At 38.6% G+C, this 25,138-nt stretch overlaps 1 protein-coding gene across 1 annotated transcript in view; it reads left to right on the top strand.

Moving 5' to 3' along the window:
- LOC140242089 (exocyst complex component 6B-like) overlaps positions 1 to 24,700 on the top strand; it is a 41,273-nt gene extending 16,573 nt beyond the window's left edge. The window contains exons 6-19 of the mRNA XM_072321850.1: positions 2,785 to 2,913; positions 4,264 to 4,416; positions 5,177 to 5,223; positions 6,133 to 6,253; positions 6,623 to 6,694; positions 7,450 to 7,547; positions 8,121 to 8,226; positions 9,602 to 9,823; positions 10,079 to 10,158; positions 10,787 to 10,892; positions 11,577 to 11,705; positions 21,920 to 22,061; positions 22,730 to 22,916; positions 24,292 to 24,700. Of these exons, the coding sequence (XP_072177951.1) occupies positions 2,785 to 2,913; positions 4,264 to 4,416; positions 5,177 to 5,223; positions 6,133 to 6,253; positions 6,623 to 6,694; positions 7,450 to 7,547; positions 8,121 to 8,226; positions 9,602 to 9,823; positions 10,079 to 10,158; positions 10,787 to 10,892; positions 11,577 to 11,705; positions 21,920 to 22,061; positions 22,730 to 22,916; positions 24,292 to 24,421 (1,722 nt within the window). The 3' untranslated portion in view covers positions 24,422 to 24,700. The remainder of the gene's footprint in view (positions 1 to 2,784; positions 2,914 to 4,263; positions 4,417 to 5,176; positions 5,224 to 6,132; positions 6,254 to 6,622; positions 6,695 to 7,449; positions 7,548 to 8,120; positions 8,227 to 9,601; positions 9,824 to 10,078; positions 10,159 to 10,786; positions 10,893 to 11,576; positions 11,706 to 21,919; positions 22,062 to 22,729; positions 22,917 to 24,291) is intronic.
- Positions 24,701 to 25,138: the final 438 nt, after the last annotated feature.

Raw genomic sequence — 25,138 nt, 5'->3', positions numbered from 1 at the left:
GCAAATTAAGCTCAAGGTGATATTTTAGCTTAATTAAAAGCATTGAGAGTCTAATTTTTGATCTGTAAATCTGTTTTAACATATTCAACAATTGTACATCACAAAAACTTCCAAAACTCATTTCAATTCTTATGTATTTTATTGTTTTCAGAATTTCTTATGTATTTCTTTGTTTTTCAACTTTTGTTTTTTCTTTGTTTTTTCATTGGAAATTGTCACTGACCACTTTTCTACCATAATTAGCACAAAATTAATAAATGAAAGTGATTAATTGTAAAAATAATCAGGTTTTTATGCCTTTCATGACAGAGCACTATTTTCCATAGGAAATGTACACAAAATCACAAAATTGTGCCCGTTTTGGAGCGACATTCCGTTACAAAAATGGGCGTGGCTTCGCAAAAGTATGCGCGGACGTTGCAAATTTGGTCTCAAAAGTTGCGCGAGACTTGAACGAAGAAAGTCAAGAAGCCTCGCGATGAGGCCTTCTCGCGTTACAGAATTATAGCGCGAAACGTCGAGGGGGCGGAATCCGCCCCCCCGGCCCTTTTAGGGTTAAACACCAGCCAGATGAATATTTTTTAGTAATATATTTCAGGTGTTCTGAAATGATGTATGTTAAAGTATTAAGGAAAGTAAAACTGCTGTGCACATTTGAATTTTGGGGCAACCATGCCTTCTTATTTTTCCTTCCATGTTCAGCATTTGTTGTTGAGAATTAGGTGATCCGAGTATCCTCTCGGATCACCTTCTGTATCTGTACTGATTCTTTGTTCTTCTTCTTCTTTTTCTTCTTCTTTCTCCGCAAAAGTTGTGTAGAGGTAATCTCGGAAAGTCCTCTTCCTATCAATGTCAAAATTATACCATACATGTATCATGTCCCAAAGACGATCCTCCTAATATAATCATAGTGATTAGTCGACCGTGACGTCACTATGACGTCATTATATGAAAACACATTTTCATTCATATCTCATTAATGGAATAGAATTTTGCAATGAAATCTACGTCACATACATTTCAAATTATGTGCATTTTACTCATTTTCTCAAAATTCATATTTTCTCTTAAAACGTGCGCGTACGCGCGCGTTGAAATATTTGTATGCTCAAATCGAGCTCAAATTTTTTTGCACACGTTTCAGACCATTTGGAGCATTTTTTGAAAAATTGAAAAAATTGGACGGACGCGTACGCGCGCGCACATATTCGCACACACAGCTCATATGCAATGGAAATTTCCCGGTTTTTTACACTAATCGGATGCCTGAAATGTCAAGGAATATTTCTACTAAGTTTCAAGTCAATCCGACTCAATATGACGTCATACGGGCCCGTCAAAGTTGAAATTTCGCGCGCGCGTCAATGGCGATATACAGTGCAATGATGCCAAAAAAACGCCAATTTTAAATCCGATTTTAATCGTCAGGATGGACGGTAACCCCCCATTTTCTTTACATATTCTGAAAGCTGATGAGTTGGACATGTTATTTCATGGGTTGGCGATGCTGGCAAAATGATTAAAAGATATCAAATTTCTTTATAAAGTAAAAAAAGTAAATTTTCAAAATGACGTCAACAAATTTCAAGTTCACTCGAGCGTATCTCACTTATCCTTTGCCAATTTACACCCAGATTTCAGTATGTTGTAGCTTAATATATGAACTTTCATTAATATAATTACAACATTTTGATTGGATGACGGCATCACCTCGTAAAAATGGATTGAAAGTAATATTGTCAAATTTGATCAGTTTACGTGTTATCTCTATGGGAGAGCAGTTTTTCTGGCAGTGAAAATTGACATGACTCTCTTTTTTGAGCACTAGCTCACTTATGCTTCGGTGAATTTCTCCCAGATTTTAGTATGTTGTAGCTGAGACTTTGGGCTATCGTAAGAGTGCCCTCCATTTTTTCATACGATGTCGGCATCACGTCGAAAAACTGGGTTGAAAATGGCACGAGGCTTCGATGCAGCGTCATTTTGCTTAATACACAGGGCCTATGGAGAATGAAATAGGTCATTGCGTAGCACATCCGACTCGTAATCCTAAGGTCCCTGGTTCGAGGCTCACCCCTGCCAATTTTGTTTTTTTTTTAACACTTTTGTTCTTTTTTTCTTTATTTAATCTTAATCTCCCTTTCCTTACTTTATCTTTTTCTGATTTTTTTATGCTTCTCCTTCAAATTTCTATAAAATAACATAATTTTTTCTCTATTTTTCTTTCTTTGTACTACTTTCTGTGCAATAGATGAACAACAACAATGGCTATCAATCCCATATTTTGCACATGTTTAGTACATGTCACGTACATTATTTCATAAAATAACAACTATTTGATCGGACACCATCTTGGGTATGTAAATTAGGGTCAAAGGTCATAAATGTTTCATCCTGTATCTTGGTGAATACATGTCCTCCCTTTCCCATATTTTGCACACGCAAAGACCATGTTACAAGAATCATTTCATAAAATAATAACTTTTTGCTTAGACGCCATCTTGGGTGTGCAAAGTGAGGTCAAAGGTCAAATATACTTCATTCTGTATTTCCGTTAGTGTATACGGAATTCGGTACCAAAGATGGCAGGTCTCACTCCCTTTTCTATTAAAATGAGAATACAAACATCACACGGCCAATGTCCCGTCAACACAGATGAAACCTGCATGGTCATGAATATTGGGATCAGGACTGAAATCATTGATTTTCGAAGAGATCGGATCACCTAATTTGTCAGTGTTGACAAATTCCGGTTTTAGTTATCCTCTTGACTCCTTCTGACAGGTCCAGAAGCGCAGCACACTGGAGACGTCGGCCTTCATGCGGGCGAGGCACCGGACCGTGAAGGTGGAGTCACCCCTCACTGAGGCAGACAAGGACTCCGTGGGAGAGTTCATGCTGGAGGAAGAGGAAGTGAGTACAGGGTATCTGGTAATCACAATACAAACATGTGCTGTGAGGGTGTGGCCAAGTGACTGACAGGGGAAATAGAGGCACGGCATTGGCTGATGGCATATGGAGCTGTAACCACTAACCATTAAGAGTCATGTGGAGGTGTGGCCATCTTTTCTTTCTTAAAGTTTGTTGAACTATAAAGTATTGCATTGTAAACTGCTGATTCATCGCTGCAGGTGTCTAATGAAAAAAAAACAAAACAAACAATCTCCTTGTAGATGTCTCTGGTTTGTGAGTAGAATGTAGTAAGTGACATGTTGAGAGATTATGTCAATAATGGCAGATGGATGGATGGATGGATGAATTAAGCAAATTTTGTCCACATATTCTCTAAGTTGCTTTGGGTGCTCTCACCTTGATTAAGCTCATAGCATGATTGAACTTTTAACTCAGGTAGCTGTTGTTATGGTTACATTTTCTTTTCTGAGATGTCACTTTGACTTTGATTATCATTTCTGTTTTGATTTATTTTTCACTCATTCAAAGTTTTTATTAAGGCCGTGTTTTCTTCGCTACTGTGATCATTGTATGCGAGGGCTTCTTGTTCTCGCAAAGTTTTCCATGATAAAGGAAGTTTATTCCCTATGTTCGCTCTGCACAAAAGTCCTGTTTCTAAAATTTGGAGATCACACCATTGAGAAACTCAAGTGAGGAAGTTGAAAACGGCATCCTTTGCGACGTCTCCATAGTGTAGCAAACATGCAATGGTCTGTGTCTTTGAATTTGCTTATTTCAATAGCCTTTTCTTGAGGTGGGGGGGGGGGGAATTAAATGTCCTCCATGAACACTGTGCTTCCTCATGAAGAGGTACAGTTGAACCTCTCGTATCCGGACAAGTCGGGACCGGGGCTCATCCGGATAAGGGATTTGGCCGGATACGGGAGACTCAATGCTTTATACACGTACATATACATACACATGTACTGATGTAGCGAATTGTAGTACCACATGTAGTAATGTGTATACTGCAACCTTTCGTTGTTACATTTGGGGATGTTTGGGGATGTTAAAATGTCTGAAGGTAAGCAATTTGGAAGGAAATTTGATGTAATGTATGCTAATCATGTTCGAAGTAATATGTAATTCATGTGTGTTTGTGTAGGAGTTCTCAAGGAGTTAGGAATCCCCCTTTCCTCCTGTAATTATTAAAACAAAAATCACGGCGAGATTGCGTCCGGATAATAGAGAGATCCGGATAAAGGGAGGCCGGATAAGAGAGGTTCAACTGTAAATACCACAGGACAGACAGGACAGCCTTTGATGTACATTCTCTGTTTCCACACTTAACCTCCTCCCTGTAACAAACAGGAGGTCAGCCCGCAGGACAAGGTGGACTTCTCGCCGGTCTACCGATGCCTTCACATCTACTCTGTGCTGGGTGAGAGGGAGGTGTTTGAGAGCTACTACCGCAAGCAGCGTACGAAGCAGTCCAAGCTGGCCATACAACCTCAGGGCAACACAGTGAGTCCGTGTGGGAAAGAATGATTCATTCGCATTGTGTGCATGTGAAACCTGATCCTAAAAACACCCAAGGGAGTGATTGTCATAGGCAGGTCTTTGTATAGACAGATGTATTGACATGGATAAGGAAACACAATTTTGTGGTATAGAAAACTTTCATTGGTTGAGAAAATATATACCGGTATCACAGCAAATTTAAGCTGCAACAAGCCTTTGTATCAGTCAAATGTAAAGGTTGGTTTCGGTTTGTTGTGCTAAATTTGGTGGTCCTAATGTATGGATGGAAGTGGTTAGTGTAATTGGCGGACTTGCTGCACATACAATGTACCTGTGACCAGTGACCACCCGTACAGGAATTCTTAAAGACTTTTGAAACTGTCACAGAGTGATTTGACTGGGAGATGTAAATGTAGGATCATTGACCCATGCCGTAATAGGCTGAAGTGAAAGGTGTGCTTTTGTCATTTCAAATGACATCTTCTCTGATATTGAACGAAAATCACCAGGATAATTGAGAGTAGAATTTGTGACTGAAAAAAATTGGATATGTACTGCAGTTGTAGAAACAAAGGTCTGATAGTGACCAATCATTTGATGACAATCCTGCTGTATGTGCAAGATTTTGGTAATTTTACTTTGGGATGTTCAGTGTTGATTAGATGTGTTTTGTTTAAAAGAAATTTAAATTTCATTTTATCTTCAGACATCAGTGATATTCACATACCTGTAAATTGCCATTTTTGTTGTCTTTCTGTTACAGTATGAATCATTAGATCACTACAAGAAGTACTTTCATCAGATATTAGGGTGAGTATAATTCATTAAGTATGGCTGAGTGATTGGCTTGGAGGGCATTGCAATATTGCATTTGGTGAATGCAAATGCAGACTGTGGTGATGTGTGAGGGGAGTGTGTAATATGCATTATGATGATGAATGACAGCAGTCACATGTGTGAAGGTGTAACATATTGCCTGTGATTTTTATAACTTTTACTGTTCACACAGAAGAAATCTTGATACATTTACCCTCATATTATCAAATCTGAGTATTATTTTTGAATTGCATCTAAATATTCATAGCTGAGTCTTTGGGGGTGATACAGTGTAGTTTGATCAACTTGCATTATATGGAAAAGAACCTGCTAATTTGTAGTGCAAACTTTGTATCCGGTATGACTTTTTTTGGGCATTATTCAGATGACAGTGCTTTGCACAGATGCCTTGGACACCTGTTAATGTGCCAATAATAATTGCACGTAAATGAATTGTTGTGACTCGATAAAGTATACATGATATATAGGCTCAAATAAATTCATGGCTCAGATCCATAGACTAAACAAGCGTGAAAGAGGAATATCTTGCATGTGCGTGTGTAAAGTAGATACTGTAGACACTTGTGTGTAAGGTGCACTCACGTACACGTATAAGGTGCACTGTGACTTGGACATGGGCGGGTAAAAAACCCAACAAAAACATGGACACAAGTACAATGCACTTGCATTCGTTCATGAGGCGCACCCCCAATTTTTGATATTTTTAAAGACAAAGACGCTGCGCCTTATACTTGAGTGTTAACTGTAATTGGGAAGTCCCGTAGGGAACATTAATATTTCATACCACACTTTAGAAGTCTAACTATGTTTATAAAAATAGTATATCATTCGATGCATTCATTGTCTGTGTGACTGTATGCCCGTGTGTGTGTTTGTGTTCAGGTTTTTTGTTCTGGAGGATCATGTCCTCAACACGACAGAAGGACTCGTGACGAGAGAGTACCTGGACGATCTGTGGAACACGGCTCTGTCCAAGATTGGCAGCACGCTTAGAAACAATTCAGTGAGTTCCTCTTTACATCTCCTCTTGTCTTTAATCCAAGTTCCATTCTGGGAAGGAAGCATATAAAATTTTGTAATTCCATAACTCTATGATAATGATACCATTATGATAAAACATACTATTAATGATTCTGCCACTGCAATTAATGCAACCAGTACTACTTCCACTGATGATTGTAATTCACTGATATGTTAATGATGGCAATGAAGAGCTAAAAATAATGACCATGATGATGATGAACAAAGTATTGTATGTTTACCAGTGACTTAATGTTAGTATGCAATTGATAACACCCTCATGCTGGAACAAAGAAACACAATATGTGAAGACACATTTCAATTGACAATGGACTTCTTGTGTTGACCGCAGGCATACTGTACTGATGCAACACTGCTCCTACGGATCAAGAACCTGGTCGTTCTCTTTGTACAAACAGTAAACGTGAGTATCGTGCACACTGTACTGTGAGTCATTTTTACAAATAGTATGTTCACATCCAAGTGAAGATGCGGAATTTAAACGCAGCATCGATGCTTTGTGGCATCTTTGTCACCCACCTGATTTTGATCTGGAGTCACACATGTCCAACATATTGCTGTATGGTAGGAAATGTTCACCGGTCTCATATCATTATTTTCATTTAAGGTGCTGTCTTCACTGACCTCGGATAACTTTCACACCATAACTTCGGCATGAAATTTGAGATTGATGGCTCTAGGAGACCACATTCTATGTGCCAATTTGGAAAGCCAATGCTTCTGAAGATGTGCAATGGCTTGAATGGCTTGTGCATGTGATGTTCTCGATGAGACTTTACTTTTGTCCTTGATCGTGTCCAAGGCAAAGGATATAAGTCCAAAACACTTCCGGTTAGGTATAAATGAAATTTTTGTGATTGTATACAAATGGCAAGTGATCTGCGAATGGAATAATCCTACAGAACAAGATTTATACACTGTCATACTCCCCCGGAGTGCTACAAGTTCTCAAGCCGACTTTCCCAGGGCAAATTGAATCAATTGTTGGGCAAGTTGTGTGAACGGAACTAGCCTGTTAGAAGCACGAGGCCCCTGCCTGGCAGCCTATGTTGGCACATGTTTCGAGGGAGCTGTGAAACGTCCCGTCTCCCTATGTTTGTGCTTGTTGAAAATCTCCTGCATTGGTAATTCTTCCGTCCAATCCTCTCTCTTCCACAGAGTTATGGTTTCAACACAGCGCCTCTCACAGAGTTCCTGCTGGATCTCAAGGATCAATACAACGAAATTCTCATGAAGAAATGGGTCCAAGTCTTCAGGTAGGAGAAAAACCAGCTTTATACTTTCCATCAAGAAAACACAGATAATGCACAAAAGTTTTATTTAAGCTCCCATCTATGTGTGCATCTGTATTCATATCAGTATCCACTCTTATATCAGTATCTGTAGCCCCATCTGTTGCTACATTCACTTACATACACTTTTGTATCCCTATCCATATCTGTATCAGTATCCATATCCATACCCATATCCATATCCATATCCATATCCATATCCATATCCATATCCATATCCATACCTATATCCAGATCCAGATCTACATCAGTATCTGTATCTGTATCCGTATCCATATCCATATTTGCATCTTATATCCACAGTAATATCTGCTGTTCATTGTATAATGACTGTATCTGTATCCTTGTCCATATTTGTGTTTTATCCATTATCGGTCAGTCTGGTTTGATATTGATATATTTCTTAAATGTTGGGTGTGTAAAATTAATATTGCAATATCATGAAGATATCATGTGAAATTCCATCAGAATTAGGATAAACAAATTCTGTCCTAACACCTGTATATCAGAAAGTCATGTGTTTCATTTGCCATGTAGTGACATCTTTGATGAGGATAACTACACCGCCATGGCCGTCCAATCAGAGACAGAGTACCATGAACTCATCAGGTCTTTTCCACTCAGAGATGAGAAGATAGACAAGGTAAGCTACTGTACATGCCTTATATTTCACTGGGTATATATTTTTCTTGAGTCGGTTGCTATTTGCAAATTCAACAACGCGCAAAAGCGTTAACTCTGATCCTGACATGAATATGACATGTATGCGTACATTTCTCCTTTCATTAATGTATTCCATGATCACAAATTTAACCACTCATGAAATTGTTGGGAAGTCCTGTTTCCTGAAAAAAATCAGACTCGCTGAATACACAGCGTATTTAGTTTAGGGTATCACTGCAACGAATCTTTATTACTCACCTGGGGAATATGGTGACAATGCTTGGAAGGATGCATTTGTGATATCCATTGTATTTTTCATTGAAAGCTTGTTACTGAAGAAGCACAGAAGAGCATTGTTAAAGAAGGTTAGGGGTGCATTAGACTTATCACTGTAGGAAGAACCGGTTGAGTAGAACTTGAAAAAAATACCCATGATTCTGTATAAAAATTGTTGGTATGATGTCATATCTTTCCTTGTAGAGTCATTATGTTTCATGGTTACTCTTTGATTACTGGAACACTAATATACTTACATTTTGTCCAAATTTTGCCAAAATCTTTTCGACTTATTATTTTTGTTGTTGTTGTGCACTACATCTTTGTGTTTTTACAGGATTGTAGTAATCTGTTGAGGTTGTCATGAATAATCAATTTCAGTTTGAGGTACAATGTAGATAATCTAGTTCCAATTTAAACAAGTCGAGTGCAAAATTTTATTATGAAAGTGGACTTCTCCCTTCATCATGAAGATGTGATAAAATCTGATTTAGATTTGCCAGTAAGAACTCATATGCCCCAGTCACATATAAACACGGATGCTCAAGGATCTACACAGTGATCCGGGGAGATCCAGGGAGATCGGGGATAGTTTCGATCTCGATAGAGTGTCAATGAGCATTGGTATGACTGTACACACAGTATCAACACGGCAGCTTTATGGATAAGGCCGGAAGAGCGCGGCGTCTACACAGACAAACACGGCATCTACACGGATCAACATGGCAGCTACACGGCAGCCACACGGACCACCCCGGATTGCTCTGCAAGCACGGCAATCCCCTGATGACGCCGGATGTTTTTGACCTCCAAAAGTTGCCTTGTTGGCCTCCCGGATGTCCCCGCATCTACATGGACATACACGGATGTCCAAGGATGTCCAAGGCTTCAACACAGATCTCTCCCCGGATCATCCCGGATCAGATCCGGGGTGGTCCGGGGTGATCGGAGATGTCTATGTGACTGGGATATTACCTACATTCCAGATCACACTGAGTTCTAGCATTATCTCATTGATCAAATGAAATATACACAAGTATTCAGAAATCCCTCTACCCCACCCTTCCATGTCTGTTCAGGCGCCCTACCCGAAGCGGCTGCCCTTCTCCGAGTTTGTACCCAAGGTGTACCGGCAGATCAAGGAGTTTATCTACGCCTGCCACAAGTTCTCCCAGGACCTCCACCTGACCCAGACGGAGCGGGACGACATGATCCGCAAGTCCACCAACGTCCTCCTCACACGCACCCTCAGCGGCTGCCTCAACGCTCTCATACGCAAGCGCTGCCTGGGCCTTACTGAGGTGAGCTTGTTTGAAACCCATGATGGATGTTCACAATTTTTTGTGTGTGTCTTTGTTTGTAATAATAATAGTACACAAATGTGAATATTGTATGTTAGTGAACTGGTCGATCTACTGATGGTAAATAATTTCTGTGCTCACAAAATTCATCAGTAGAATGAAGAAATATGTTTGTATATTGGTGCACTGATGATTCATAAATTCCATGCCCTTTGAAATTTCTAAAAATTCATTTTCTTAATGTCCGTGCTTCAGCTAGTGCAAGTTACAGTCAACACAATCCACTTAGAGAATGCCTGCAAGTACCTGGAAGATTTCATCTCAAACATAACAAGGTGAGTTGGGAAATGGTTGCCATGGTGATGAAGCCATATATGCTGTCATGTGGTTAAATAGTGGTTCAGGGTGATCCTGTAGCTGGGAAGATTGTTTGATTGGAGAGTGCCATTGGTTTCTTCCTTGTGCATTGTAGAGATCAAAATGGCAAAGCTCAAGTGTGACTGCCAAAAAAAAAGTTGCTGAGAAAGGCTACACCCTGTTTTCATGCTAAGTTTAACATACTGGGTATCTGTTTTGCTGGCCTTATCTTTCTGAAATAAACTTCTTTGTTTCCCTGCAGATTTTCAATTGTTTTCTTTTTCTTCTAATTGTCAATGTAGTGTTATTTGTGAATGCAATGAAATATTCTGGCTAGAGTAATAAAAAATGAATGTGTTAATGTGTAATGTCTATCACTGAGCATCCACAATCAGAATATGACACATACACTGGAAGTGACTCAGTTGAGAACCGTGAGGATGGAATTAATTCCTGCTGTAGTGGACCATGTAGTGAAGGTGATGTTTTACAGTGATTTTGTAATCATTGCAGTGGATGTGCGTAGTTTGATAAACCTCATAAGATTCTTTTGCTCTCCAAAATGTTACCCCTCTCGTGTCTTCTGACCGGACATTGACCTGGCAGGACGACGGGAGATAACATCCATGCAGCTGGTCTGCAGAGCACAAACATCTTCCGGGATGCCAGGAGTGAGGCAGAGCAAGAAATCTACCGCAGACTCAACGAGAAGGTTGGTTGTTCTCTGCGAAAACTAATGTATACTAAAGGCATTATTGCTATCATTCAAGAGTAGAGACTAAACCTGAAATTGATCACATATGGATCTGAAAAACAAAAACAAAATGTTGCCTTTGAATCATGTTATCCTGTACATCAGATTTTTTACCCCAGGCTATGCAATGATGAAATTTCTTTAATGTTCTGAAGTTGGGATGTGTCATTTCAATTTTTTCAATATATCAAGATAAATTTTTGTTTCCGAAGTTTATATGAATATTGACAAGTGATGCAGTGACATAGAATGTCAGTTACAGTTGTGGCATTGTTATTGAAGCCAGAATTGTCAAAGTCATCTGTTCAGAAACAAGAGATTATTTATGTTTTGACATCAGCAGGAAAACATTTTAGACAGTATTTCAGTCAATGTGTGTATTCAAAAGCAGCTATCTGTATGTAAAACTTAAAGACATGGTTTTCATGTGATTGTATTTGTGCACTACACAAGATGTCATCTGTCTAGAAAGGTCTTCTGTCTAGAAAGGTTATAACTTGGTTTCCCTGGAATGGTGTCCACAGACAGGGCTGACTTAAGTGGACCTTGTGGTGTAGAGTCTCCTACAGTTTTCCATGCCATTGAGACATGGCTATGTGACTTTATTCTTTCTTTTTTCCCTCCCCCCGCCAATAAAAAAAGGTTGACGAGTTCTTGGAGCTGGCATCCTACGACTGGTCCCTTGATGAGTCTCAGGGTCACGCCAGCGGCTACATCATGGACATCATCCGTTTCTTAGAGGGCAGCTTCAAGGCATTCAACCATCTACCGGTGAGTTCCCCCACACCCCCACACCCCCCCCCCCCCCCAACAACAACAGATCATGCACCAATTCTCACTGTTACATGTCTGAAGGATTCTGAGAAGGAGCTGTGCTTGTGTTTCTGTTGTTTGGTCATCTGTCTATTCTCTCGCATTCATGCAGTAGATTGTTCAATCATTGACTTATCGTTGTGCAATTAAACAGCAAACCAGCGCTTTTCGTTGATGACTCCCCATGTGCAAATTATGTCAAAACATTTGTGCGGTAGAGATGTTCTGTACAATTGTACTATGTGGTTGCTGCAAATATAGTGCAAAATATTTCCCAGAAGTATGCATGTCTTGTTGCATATAACATTAAAAGTGCTGTCATTTCAAATTGTATGTGAATCATCTTTATTGAATGTTGCTCACGTGAAGGGTCAAAGCAGAAACTATTGTTGCAACATATACAGGCCTCAAGTCAAGATGTTTATGCAGAATGAATCAAATGTGCAAGTTCATGTTGACTGTAGTGTCAAACATTACATCCGTGTTGTGGTAGTGTAGCTTGCTGCCCAGCTGAAGTAACTTTCCTCACAATGTCACCATTTTGGAGATGTTTGCAACAGATGCGTGATTGAGTATTTCAGCTCTGGGAAGTCAAGAAATGCACCCTTTTTGGGGGGATATCTAACTTCTCTTCCCAGTATAATGGTGTAGATGTATGGGTCATCAATGATAATATGGCCTTCAGGTTTTCTTCAGTCAAAATTATTATAAACATTTTTTTTTTCTATCAAGTACATTGGTTTCGTCCAGGCTTCACTTAACCGTTAAAGGGATTGTATAATTTTGGTTGAGACCTAATTTCAGGTTTCTAACATTTTTTTTTTTTTGGTGGGATAATGAGAAACCTCTTATGAAATATGAAAGAGCATGTAATTCCATGAGGAATTCAACATTTATTTGATGAAAATTGGTTTTAAAATGGCTGAGATATCCAAAACGGAGTGGTTCTAAAAAAGTGTGGGACCTGCCTTTTATTACGATCGCTTTGTTTTACTTTATTTGTGGATGTTTCAGTCATTCCAAACCCTATTTTCATTTAATAAACTTTGAATTTCTCTTAAAATGGTATGCTCTGTACTATTTCATTAGTGTTTTCTTGGTATCTTGGAAAAAGTTAAAAGCCCATTTCTCATCTCCACCAATATAGTACCATCCCTTTAACTTGATGTGTAAGGCAGAACAAATTTTTTATCATGCCCTGTGGACTGAGATTCTAGCTTTGACAGGCATATTTCACATGGAGTCTTGTGATCTTTCCAAATCTGCAGGCTGAGCATATCTGCTGATTAGTACCGCAACTAATGTCAGATTTTTTGCACCTGTTATCCCTAAGCTTAATAAATCTCTTGAAAACAGTGGCTCCTCAAAGCTTGTGTCTTCATTTTTACAGCTCACTGCAACGAAAAAGTCAGCAACAAATTTCTGTTAACCCTATCAACACACACCAGATTTTAGTGACACCTCAATTTGAATATTTGATTTCTAATTCTCTTTCACCTTGTTCTTATCTGAGGTGGCTTTATCTCCCGTATTGCATGTACCTCTGTCGTGTTATGTCATCCTTTTTGGATGAGAAGGTATGCAAAAATGTTTCTTTAATATGGTGTCAAAAGCTACTACTCTATGTCCTTTCCTATGACTCCGAGCACGCTTAGTTTTCTTATGCATTTGAATGTTGCTCCAGGAGCGTGCAATTTCTCTTGTCTGTTATGATTGCTTGAATACTGACTTTATGATAGACTTAACCACTAGTTCATTTTTCCTTTATTATTTGTCTGTTTTTCAATGTAGTGTGGAACTAGAGTTACAGCACCATTTAGTAAGGTGGGACTGAAGACAAGATTTGGATTTCGTTTTTCCCCTCCGAATCTCATGAGATTATTACTCTGCTATCTTATTTCTTGCCGTCTGGATTGTTTGGATACTAATGAACACTAATACTCTGTACGGCATTCTAATCTTTAATGGTGTGACATAGGTTATGCAAGTACACATGACAGTAAGCTCCTAAACATGCAGTGCTGATGAATGTCAATGTAATAATTTTACTTGGAATAGCTTTCAGGGGTACCATGCTAGAAGCATTATCTTTATCTGTATTATCTGAATTGTCCTTGCATTCAATTTGACAACAGTGTCATGACAAATGGGTATTGCCCATTATCATCAAGTTTTAGCACAATAATGATGCAAAGGACAATATTGTGGGCAGAACAGCGGAGATACATGATGTATACAAAGATATCAAAGCTCTTTTGCTTGCTCATATACTGATACTTTTCCGTCTGGGTATAAGGTTTATGTTAGATTATTATGCTATGATCCTCTGTTTCATATAAACTGAATAGGAAACTATCACAACAAAACAGAGAAGAGACAGTAGATACCAGTGTCAATGTGGAAATTCAGTAGGACTGTGGGAGATTTTTAAAGAAATATTAAAGCAACCCTCACCCATCCCCATGCAAAAGACAAACAAACAAACAAACAAACAAACAAACAAACAATCAAACAAACAAACAAACAAACAAACAAATTAACAAACAACAACCAAAACCTGTCTTGAGATTAATGACAGAAGAAGCAGTGTTCTGGGCCCCGTTTCATAAAAGATGTTAGGATGTCAACTCTTGCTGGAATGACAACTTCCCATAGCAACAGCCAATCAGGAAGCTGCATTCTTGTCGTTACCATGACAATTGACATTCCAGCAAGAGTTGTTATTATATCAACTTTTTATGAAACGGGGCCCAGGTGTCTTTAGTTAGTGTATTTGTGTGTGTGTTTTAGACTATGCTTGATTAGAGAAGTTTATGCAGGGTTTGCCTTGTTTGGCGGGGAATGACCGCATCTAGTAGCATTTTGAAACATGAATTAATTAGAATTGGTTGGAGCTATGACCTTATTTGCCTTGTAAAGAACCTATGTGTTCATATGTTATTAGGAACCTGAACAGGTTGATACACAACAGCTAATGACAGATGTAACACTCAGATTAATGCTTTCCATCTCTAACAGCTGTTGATTTATACTCTGCCAGACAAATTACATTGGCTTTATTATAAGATAATGCCAAACTTGTAATTTATTTTACATTAATTCTTGTAAAGAAAACAACCAAGCCAAAATAATCAAACAAACAAACAAAAACAAACAAACAAACATGAGGAGTGTTTCCTTTTTTTTTTGTGAGCACTTTGTCTGTATTTACAAATTCATGATTGCATTATCAATGGCAGATAAAGGAAACAATTTGAACTTTCATATTGGTGTTTGCTACATTTATGGTGCATACAGCTTAAGTGTATCTGTTATACTCCGTGATGTATGGGATGTCAGATATCCTTTTCCATAGAAGTCTAACCCTTATATATATACTAGTAAATCATTTCTGTATCTTCCTTGTAATATATGGGAGCCCTCATTTGCAAATTTCCCCATCAAGAATGATTCTATCAGCCTAGAACCAGAAGGGCATTAAGACCGTACAAGAGACTGTTTGTTAATGCTGTTTTCATTCTGAACATTTGACAATTCTGTGTTTTTGGCATTTGGTCTCAAGGATTTACTTGACATCTGATGAAATTGACCTTCGGCTTGTTTCAGTGCTGTGATGTATGCAGTATATGTATATGATGTGAAATTTATCTAAACTAGCATGTATACCTGCATACCCAACCTCTGGTTATGCCTTTGCATGGATTGTGTGAGTGCGTCAAGTCAGTGAGCCAGTTTTCAAAGTTACAATTTAAATCTTGACACATTTGATGGTGCAGATGATGCAAATGAGGGCTCGTTGTGTTTCACTTGTATCTTTGCCGTGCGGAGAGAGAGGTCTCCCTTGCATACGTGATGCGCGTTTGATGGCGAGAAGTCGGTTTGTGTCATCCGACAGAAATCTTTTGGCCGTACTTGCCATGGTGAGTCTGGCAGAGGAGAGCTGTTGGACTTCACTTTCACACTTGTGCTTGATGTGAAACTGACTGAATAATGCACTAGTTAAATCTTTGTGTGGCTTTATCGTGACTCACCACCACTTTGTTCTGGTTAAGTCTTAAACATTTAATCTGAGCAAAGTGCAAAATTATTTGGCAGAAAATATCCAGGAAATGTGATATTTGTTCCAAAACGTAAAAGTTTGACACCTTTGCTACCTCTGATGTGGATTTCAAAATCCAGGGATGCTTCTAAAAGCAAATCTATTTGGTCCTCATAAAATGTTTGTAAGCCACCTTTCCATGCAGGTTTGCGTGACGACAGCAGCTGTGACGCAAAGCATGGAACACTAGCTACTTATTATGATGTATATTAAGACACCTAAAGCATAGCCATGAAGGATTGTTACCTTCCCACAAAGCTTTGCATTGACAACAAGACATACACAGCCAGTTGCGGCAAAAGAAAAGGCCTTGTCAAGTGTACCAGGAATAGGCATACAACTTTGTGTTGTAAATAGGCAGTTGCATACCTGATGCTGATGGGGAACACAAAAGCTCTACAGTGAGCTGTAATTCTTCTGATATGAATAGATAGCAGAAATTATTGATTATTGTAACTATGGTCATATATTTTTTTGATCACACAATTTTTTTTTTTGACTACTCTGCAGAGAAGTGACTCTTCGTCTATTATGGACTTTGTGGTGAGTTTTTGCTTTTTTTTTTTTTTTTCACTGTTCTCCCTCCGTGTTTTCTCTTCTCAGTCATCTTCACCCATCTGCTGTACAGGCAAAATACTATCTCTGATCGCTTTAATAGATGTTGTTCTAACGCAGACAGAAGTACTATCTGCATTTTTTTTTTTCCAGTGTCCCTCACCAGCACATTTTTTTCCTCTCTCTTTCACTTCTGTGTGATTAGCCAAAGGTTGAGTCAAATAACACACTACAGCCGGGACTGGTCATTAATATCCATCTCCAGTCAATGGTTTCTGTCATTATTTACTCTACACATAACAAGGAATCAACTGATAAAAAAACCCAACACGTGGTGGACCTTATTTTCATCACAGTTATATACAGTGTAGATTTGTATCATATTATGTACTAATTTGCAGGTAACGGGTGCATTTTTTTTTCTCTTGTGGCGTAGAATTGATATGGCCATCATATCAGGAAAAGGTAGTTGTGATATATGTTGCTTTAAATAAGAAAGCTGCGTGGTATAATTATGCTTTGTAACTTGAAACTTGGCATAAGATTTTGTTATAAGGTATCTTTCCACTATACCATCATATCAGACACACATACACATAAAAAAGGAATCTCTGCAGAAAGAAAAAGTAAGAAATTAATCATTGCCATCCTGTTTCAATTTGACATGTCTTCAGTTTCAAAGAAAGGTAAAACTAAATAGAGCTTTGAATGCATTTTTTTTTTTACCTCTCAGCAAGAAAGCTTATCACCTTGTACATACTCTTATGGGTATAACTTTCCATATAGCAAATGTGAAAAAAAAAAAATGGAAAGGCTTTTACAAAAGGGCAAGTGCCTCTTCAAAGGGCGATGTTTGCATCTACAGTCATAAAGCCATGTTCTGATGAGCACTCCATCAACTCCGATACCTGCAAACTGGTACATAGTGCCTTGGAGCAGTGCCCCTTTATTTGAAAGGAGATACAACTGTTGCCATGGTGACATACACCCAATCACATGATCACCTTCAGTCTGCTGTGGTACTCTCTGTGAGGTTTATCTGTCTTGTCCGTCTCTCTGTCTCGTAACATTGTCTCCACCTGTCCTGCTAGAAGGTGCTCTAAAACACAGTGGTACACACTCTCGCAAGTGGGCCAGGTAACTAACTGCCAAACCTGGGGCCCATTTCATAAAACTTGTCATCGGTGACGACTGCCACATTTCTGTGACAAATTTGCTCTCAGCCAATCAGATGCAAGGATTTCAGTAGCTTATCACATCTATGACAACTTGTCACTGATGACAAGTTTTATGAAACAGGCCCTGTCTTCCCTGTGTATTGAGTGCCAAAATATGATCTTTTCTTTCACATGCACCACCTGTTCTGCAACAGAAGTAGAACAATTTTCATCGTGAAATACATTCTGTCTAGTTTTCCTCATGCCATGTTAATTTTTCTCCCAACCCGTTTTCATCACAAAACTTAAGAACTCTTTGGTACCCAATGATAGAGCAGTTGAGATGATAAATTGTATATAGGAATGGACTGAGCTAGCTTTGTGTATTGTAGCTCTATTTATACTTAACCTAAAGAGACGAGTAGATCATAATGTATGTGATGACTACACATATTGAGCGATACATTTGATATGAGGCTATGTCTCTTTTTGCTTGCTGTAGTAAAATGACCTATTCTGATGATGGTGATGTAATAGTCGACCATAAAATTAGTCAAGCACATCAAATCCTTCCTGGATTTAGTTGCGATAATGTATATCAAATTTAATTGATGGACCTCTCAGAGCAGAGCTCTTGAAATTAAATTGCAATCTTTAAGGCAATCTTTAAGGCATATTAGCTTCAGTAGGATCAGTCATGCTTATATTTAAACCCCACCCACACCCCAACCAACTCTCTTCACTTACCTAGGAAGTCATGCAGGTAACTTGTGGAGCAAATGCACATATATTTAAGTTGTGGATAACACATCTGCCCTGATCTTAGCAGACAATACTACAAATTAAACAAAACAACAACTACGGTTTCCCCTGATGTCCTCTTATTTCATTCTATGCCTGTCTCTCTGAAGGGAAGAATAAACAAAGAAACAAACCTTCTTTTCTGGAAATACAATGTCATAATCATCATCAGTTTATGTATTTGTAACAGATTGTTACTTTGATTCTGACAGAAATGTTTTTCTTGTTCCAGTTAATCCTCACTATCATTATCACTACTGATTAGCACCCATGACTTTGCGTGCGCTATAAAGGATTATTATGTGTGAAAAAGCAATCATACAATCATAGTATTTAATGAATTTCTGCCTTTGCTGTTTTTCATAGCAAAATATATGCATTGTCATTTTTGTGTGAAAAAGCATTCATACAATCATATTATGTCATGAATTTCTGCCTTTGCCGTTTGTCAGAGCAAAATATATATATGCATTGTCATTTTCCATATTTTATTATATTCGTCATTATAGCATTCCCATTAAAAGTTACCATTTAAAAAAAACCCCAATAATTTTAGTCCATATGTGTACTGTTCGTACATATCAGCCATACATGCTCCGAACTACTGAACTGCAACCTGAACCCCAGCCAGTCCCTCATAGACCACTGCCAAGGAGATATTGTGTAGCAGAGAAATCTGGATAATCATTGTCACAGTCCTTGAAACAAGAGTTTAAAAATAGGGCCTATCCTTGCTTGCCACAACTAATGCATTTCAGCTCTTCCCAATGTACCGGTAATGCTTCTTTGCTGAAAATTTTTGCATTTGGTGGCACAAGCTATGAATGCTTTTAAATTTCAGAAGATGCTACAACTAAAAACTTTGCGTCACTGTAGGATACAACATGTGGTGTCTGCTGAGGTTATCTTGTGATATGTTCTCTTTTTAATACCTGCAATAATTTTGCACATTTCTATGAACTCTGTCGAGTTCACAAGAAGAACATTAATGGATCAGCTACTGTATAAAACTATATGCCATATGTAGCGAGTCTATTTTTTTCTTGAATCAGGACTTCCGGACAATTTTGCAAATGGTTAAATTTTGCAAATGGTTTAATTTTGCAAATGGTTAAAAATGGTTTAATTTTGCAAATGGTTAAATTCATGATTGTGGAGTGCAATAATGAACTGAGAACTGCATTCATACTGGACTCAGAGTTAATACTTTTGTGTGTATTGTTTAATTTGCAAACAGCACCCAACTTGCAAAGTTCATGAAAATAAAAACTTTGCAACTGATTGACAAATTGCCCTACATCGACGTCGATGTAGGGCAATTTGTCAATCAGTTGCAATGAAAACATCTCGACGGAAGAATTCATGAATTTGAATAAAAACTTTGCAAAACATATGGCATATGGCATATGGCATATGACACAGTATTTGAAGAAGTGTGTTCATTGTTGAAAGGGTTTTCCTCTAGGTCATCTTCTTCTGGTCATTCACACTTTATCTGGTAATACTGGTCTTCACAAACTAAAACTACACCCCATTTCTGTGTCTGCACACCATAGTCTGGTGTCTCACTAACTCTTTGTTTCTCCTTGTACAACTAGCTCACTTGATGCTGAAAACACATCTGTGTGTGTATGTGCATATATTAGGTTTGCGGGATACACTCACTTATCATGTATTGTGTGCTGTTCATGCTTTTCAGTCATGTCAAATACCCACTGTAGTTTGGGTAACATACATTTCTCTTTCAGGTCACTCTGGTCAAATTTACATTCAAGTGGCTATTTTGGTTAAGTTTTCCATGCACATCGTGGGAAATTAAAACTCGGGAAATTAAAACAGGTTCATAAAAACTTTCCTGAAGACTATGATAACAAGTACAAAATGTTCTTTATGGAGGACTAGAATATTTTCTTCTCTCTTTTTTGGGGTGAAAATTATGAATGGATATCATAAACAGAAGAAGTGGTTTTTAAACAACAATCTTTATTTTGTCCATTCTAGTCAGGACATTGTCTCATTTTGCTCGATTGTAAAGAAAATTGGAAGTGGTCATATCTGAAAGCCACACTCGGGCTTTGAATATTAATGATATTTCAACAAGGAAGCGGTTGCAATTGATGTGTACTCACAAAAGCTCAAAACACTAATTTCAGGCCATTTTCCCCAGTGTGGAATCTCATACCTGCTTCTTGCCAGTAAATGGCAAATGATTCCCCAAATCGTGCCATCATTTACCAGATGCCAATCCTACTTGCGCTTTCCTGAAACATAGATGGGACTGCATTGTAGGAGGCTTTTGGTTGCTGTTCCTTTTTTTTTTTTAATGGAAGCAACTTCACTATAAGACAAGTTACTTTGTAACATGCCTTGTATCAACAGGATGAGCTCCATAGTCAAAAGGGGCATGTGCTATAAATTTCCTCTTTTTTGCGTAAGATCTCAAAAGAAAAGAAAATATCATGTGAAATATGTATATTAACAGTAAGCATGAAATACCTTTAGAATGCTTTCTCTACTGAGTTTAAAAAGTGAGATGATGTAGCCATTTTGTGAGTCTTATACGTACAGTGTAGAGTACTGGCATTAGTGGTATTTAAAGTGGGAGTGGACTGACCCTTTGAACTATTCAAGTACCTGACCATGGACAAATGATGGGATGTCCATGGCCCTGTAAAATTTGACAGTTTGGCATCATAGAATTATTTGAATATTGTAATTGAGCTGTTGGAAGAATAGTGTGTCATTGCTTGTTCAAACAATTTGGAGGGGATGATATTTATATTTTTTTTAGTTCAAGAATAGCACGATATTGTATTTAAGAAAGTAGAATGTACAGTTAGTGTTCTGTGAGACGATCCGTTTTATTCAGAAAGGGTTAAAAATAATCATGCTGAGGGCAACTGAAATAGTTTGGAGAACATTTCTTAACTTTGATCTTGAGGAATAGTGTTCATTTGGTCTTTGGAAAATCAGTGAAAGCATTAAAGGGACTGTGTTTACTGAAATATGAAACAGACAAGACCAAGATGATTTATTGTGTAGCTGTAGTGTAAATATATTTTTTAACCATGAGAATTATTACCAAATCTGCCAAACTGCTCAGATTCCAACAAGGGTCTAGTAACTTAAACATGTAATGACTCAATTTTCTTACTCAGTCAGTTCGTACTTGTCTTACATCCAGCTCAAAACATCTTTTTTTTTTTTTTTTTTGGGGGGGGGGGGGGGTAACTTCCCGTAGCAGAGATGTCACGAGTGGGAACAATTTTGTGCCAAGACAGGTCTGAGAGAGTGCTTATTGCAATGTCAGTCTGCCATATTACAGAGTGGATTAAGATTGTGGCATGATGTATACTGTAGTTACAGAATCCATAGCCACAGCTGAGCAAGAACTCGTCAGATGCAAGTATTCCAGTTGTAGTAATGTCAATTATGAAAACTTGCCAAAATTGCTAACTCCTCCCTAATGGGATCCGGGCATCGATTGAAATGCTGAGTTAGAACTGGAGTGTAACCCCCACCCCCCCCCCCTTTTTGTAATCTTATATTTTATCCCACAGGGCAAGGTAGCACAGACAGCCTGTATGTCCACCTGCAAGCACCTGGCTTCAGCTATGATGTACTTCTTACTGGACACCAATATTCGCTTCATCTCCATGGGAGCGCTGCAGCAGTTTAGTCTTGACGTCATACAGTGTGAACGTGAGTGCTTTGTCTCCACGGATGTTTCATTACTGAGATATTTTGGGAAATATGATCGAGCAATATCAGTGCCGTGAGTGCATAGCTCATCATCTCCATCATTGTTGCGATGAATGCCAGTGGGGCAGTTATCACTGAACAGCATCATCCTCACACGTACACACATGGCCATCATTGTTATTCTTATTCTTATCATCTTTAGCATCACAGTCTGACTATCATCAACATCATCATCTATCCCATCACAAGTCCCTTCATAATTACCATCACTGCGTGTTATACACCTTTGTAATCGTCATTGTCTTTAAATCTTACCATCACTGTCATCATTAGTCCTCTCCTCCTTGTTCATCATCTTTACCATCGTCATCATCATCCTCAGTCTGTCCCTTCTCTGCCTTTTTTCATCGCCATCATCATCATTGATTCCTTTGTCATTCTCATCATCATCTTCATCATCAAGATTGTTAGTCCCACTGTTATCATTAACATTGTCATCAAATCATTCTTTATTCTCATCGTCATCGATTCACTCCTTATCATCATCAGCATCAATGCCAGAGCTGTCATAATTGTCTTAGCTCCGATTTTGCTGACCTTTAGCTTTATCTGATCCATTTTCTTGCCCCCCTCCCCCCCCCCCCCCAAAAAAAAAAAAATACCAACAGAATTTGCCAACTCAGAACCTGTACCAGGCTTCCGGGATGGTGCCCTTCAGATGGTGTTCCTGGAACTGCGTCAGCTGCTGGACCTGTTCATGGCGTGGGACTGGTCATCCTATTTTGCCGACTATGGACAGTCCACTGGGAAATACTACAGGGTCAATGCGCAGACAGCCATCACTGTTCTTGAGAAGTGAGTGTTGTGCGGTGATGTGTTGACTGTAGACAGCGTTAAATCATACTCGGAGCATGTCTTGCACCCAAATATTTCGGGAATATACTATTACATCATATGTATTACCTAGTTGTTTTATTATCTTACAAATATCAAATGAGTACAGATGTTGATATTAGATAACAATGATACTCATACTTCTGTTATTATAACTATTACCTATGCTTTTTCTATGTACCAATGTGGATAATGATACTCTATGATAATCCTTTTTTTTTTTTCAAAGTTTGAAATATTCAAGAGTATTATGAAGATGCCAGGTCTATGGAAGAAATGTCAGTGCTCATTGAATTATCTAATACAACTTGAGCCACTGATGGAAAGTACTTTTAGTATATATAGAAACTAAAATAGCATAACTCAATACAGTGATAGAAACTCATAATCATAAAATTGTATCCATAAATAGCATATATTATATAACGCCTGAGGAGATCCTTGTCATTTGATTGGCTGTTTAACATTGATCATTCAGCCCATTTCACTATGACGTCATCGTCTGTGCAGTTGTGGCTCCATTTACCGTGCAATTTTGGATCCATACGATTTGCTCCATTGCACGCTCGCTGAGAGCCCGGCACACTACGCGTGTTAAACGCGCTTGCGTTTGCAGTGTGTGTATGCGATGCGACAGCGCGCAGCGTAAAGCGCTCAGTGAGCACTGCACTGCACTCTCGCGATCTCAGTGTCTCTCTTGTTTCTAAATTAATATACTAGTAACATCAAATGACATGGATCTATTTTAGGCGTTATATAAAACAAATAAATGTTTTTCATTCGTGTAATGGACAGAATATTTCATTCGGTGAAAGATGAAATGTTTGATCCATTCAACGAGGCGCAGCCGAGTTGAATGGATCATTTCATCTTTCACCTCATGAAATATTCTGTCCATTGCACTCATAAACATTCATTATTTGTATTCCATTATCTAGCACATTCTGATCAATTAAGAATGATTTACTGATGTCAGGTAATTTTCAAAAATTAACTTGAGATGGCCTGGATCTTTAAAGCTAAACTTTCCATATTTCATTGTCTAATTACACTGTTAACCCGTTGAGGGCGAGCTGATATTGCTACAACACGCATTTCCCATGGACACATTCCCAAATATACTCGGGACTTGTCTTCAACAGGTTAAGAATGAGTTGTAAAAACATTGAGTCATTGACTGCATTTTGAATCATGGGTGTGTATGACCAAACCTTGAGTATGTTGCTTGTTGATATTAAACCGAAGCAGCTATCTCTTAATGGTGAAAGAGTATGACAGGTCAGAAAATTAAAAGGTGGCAATGTCCGATGTGTCTTCCTTTCTTCAAATACTGTAGAATGAGAGATACGGACAAAAAGAAGAATCTCTTCACCACTTTCAAGAAGAACGAGCGGGACCGGAAGAAATTAATGGACACCGTGCTGAAGCAGCTCAGGGGGCTTGTCCCCACACTCTCCGGCAAGTAAGGCGCCGCCGTGCCACACGGCGAGGGCAACATCACGCCGAAAGCAGCAGCTGACTCTTGTAGACCGAGATGGGTCTCTTGCGAGGTGTCGCCCGTCGGCGTGGTAACAGCTCAATGGCGGAATGTCCACCTGTTAACACTTGTTCTGGCGTGACTGGTAGGATTTGAATCATCTCTATACAACTTTGTTTACCTTCCACTCACTACGATCCAGCTTGCGAAAGTGAACTTTCGGCACTTTTCTTGCTACTGATGCTGATGGGCAGGATCATAATGATGATGGTGATGATGATGATAATGATGAATGATAATGACATTGACGATGATGATGATGATGATGATGATGATGATGATGATGATGATGATGATGATTCTCCAGTCCTGTGTATAACTGCTGTCTTTGTTGCCAAATTTTCTGGCCCTGCATTTTGATGTGCTCGTTATATAAGTCTTGTTTGTCCCACTTACCTGCTCAAATTGGACCATGAAATATCTGTTCATCAATAGCGACATTAAAAGATATGCGAGAATAAGGTAGAGATATTACTGATTTTTGCAAATGCCATTGCTTACACATCTAGAATTTTTATAATTTGATTGTGCCAGTTTTCTCTTGCAGGCTGCATACATTTATGAGATTGTTATATGTCTGCAGGTATTAAAAATGATGATGTTCTGATGTTCTTGCCTACACAGGAGAGCAAAAACTAGTTTTAAT

Source organism: Diadema setosum, chromosome 18, assembly GCF_964275005.1.
Source record: "Diadema setosum chromosome 18, eeDiaSeto1, whole genome shotgun sequence".
In the NCBI taxonomy this organism is placed as follows: Eukaryota; Metazoa; Echinodermata; class Echinoidea; order Diadematoida; family Diadematidae; genus Diadema; species Diadema setosum.
This window is presented reverse-complemented; position numbering and strand designations above follow the sequence as displayed.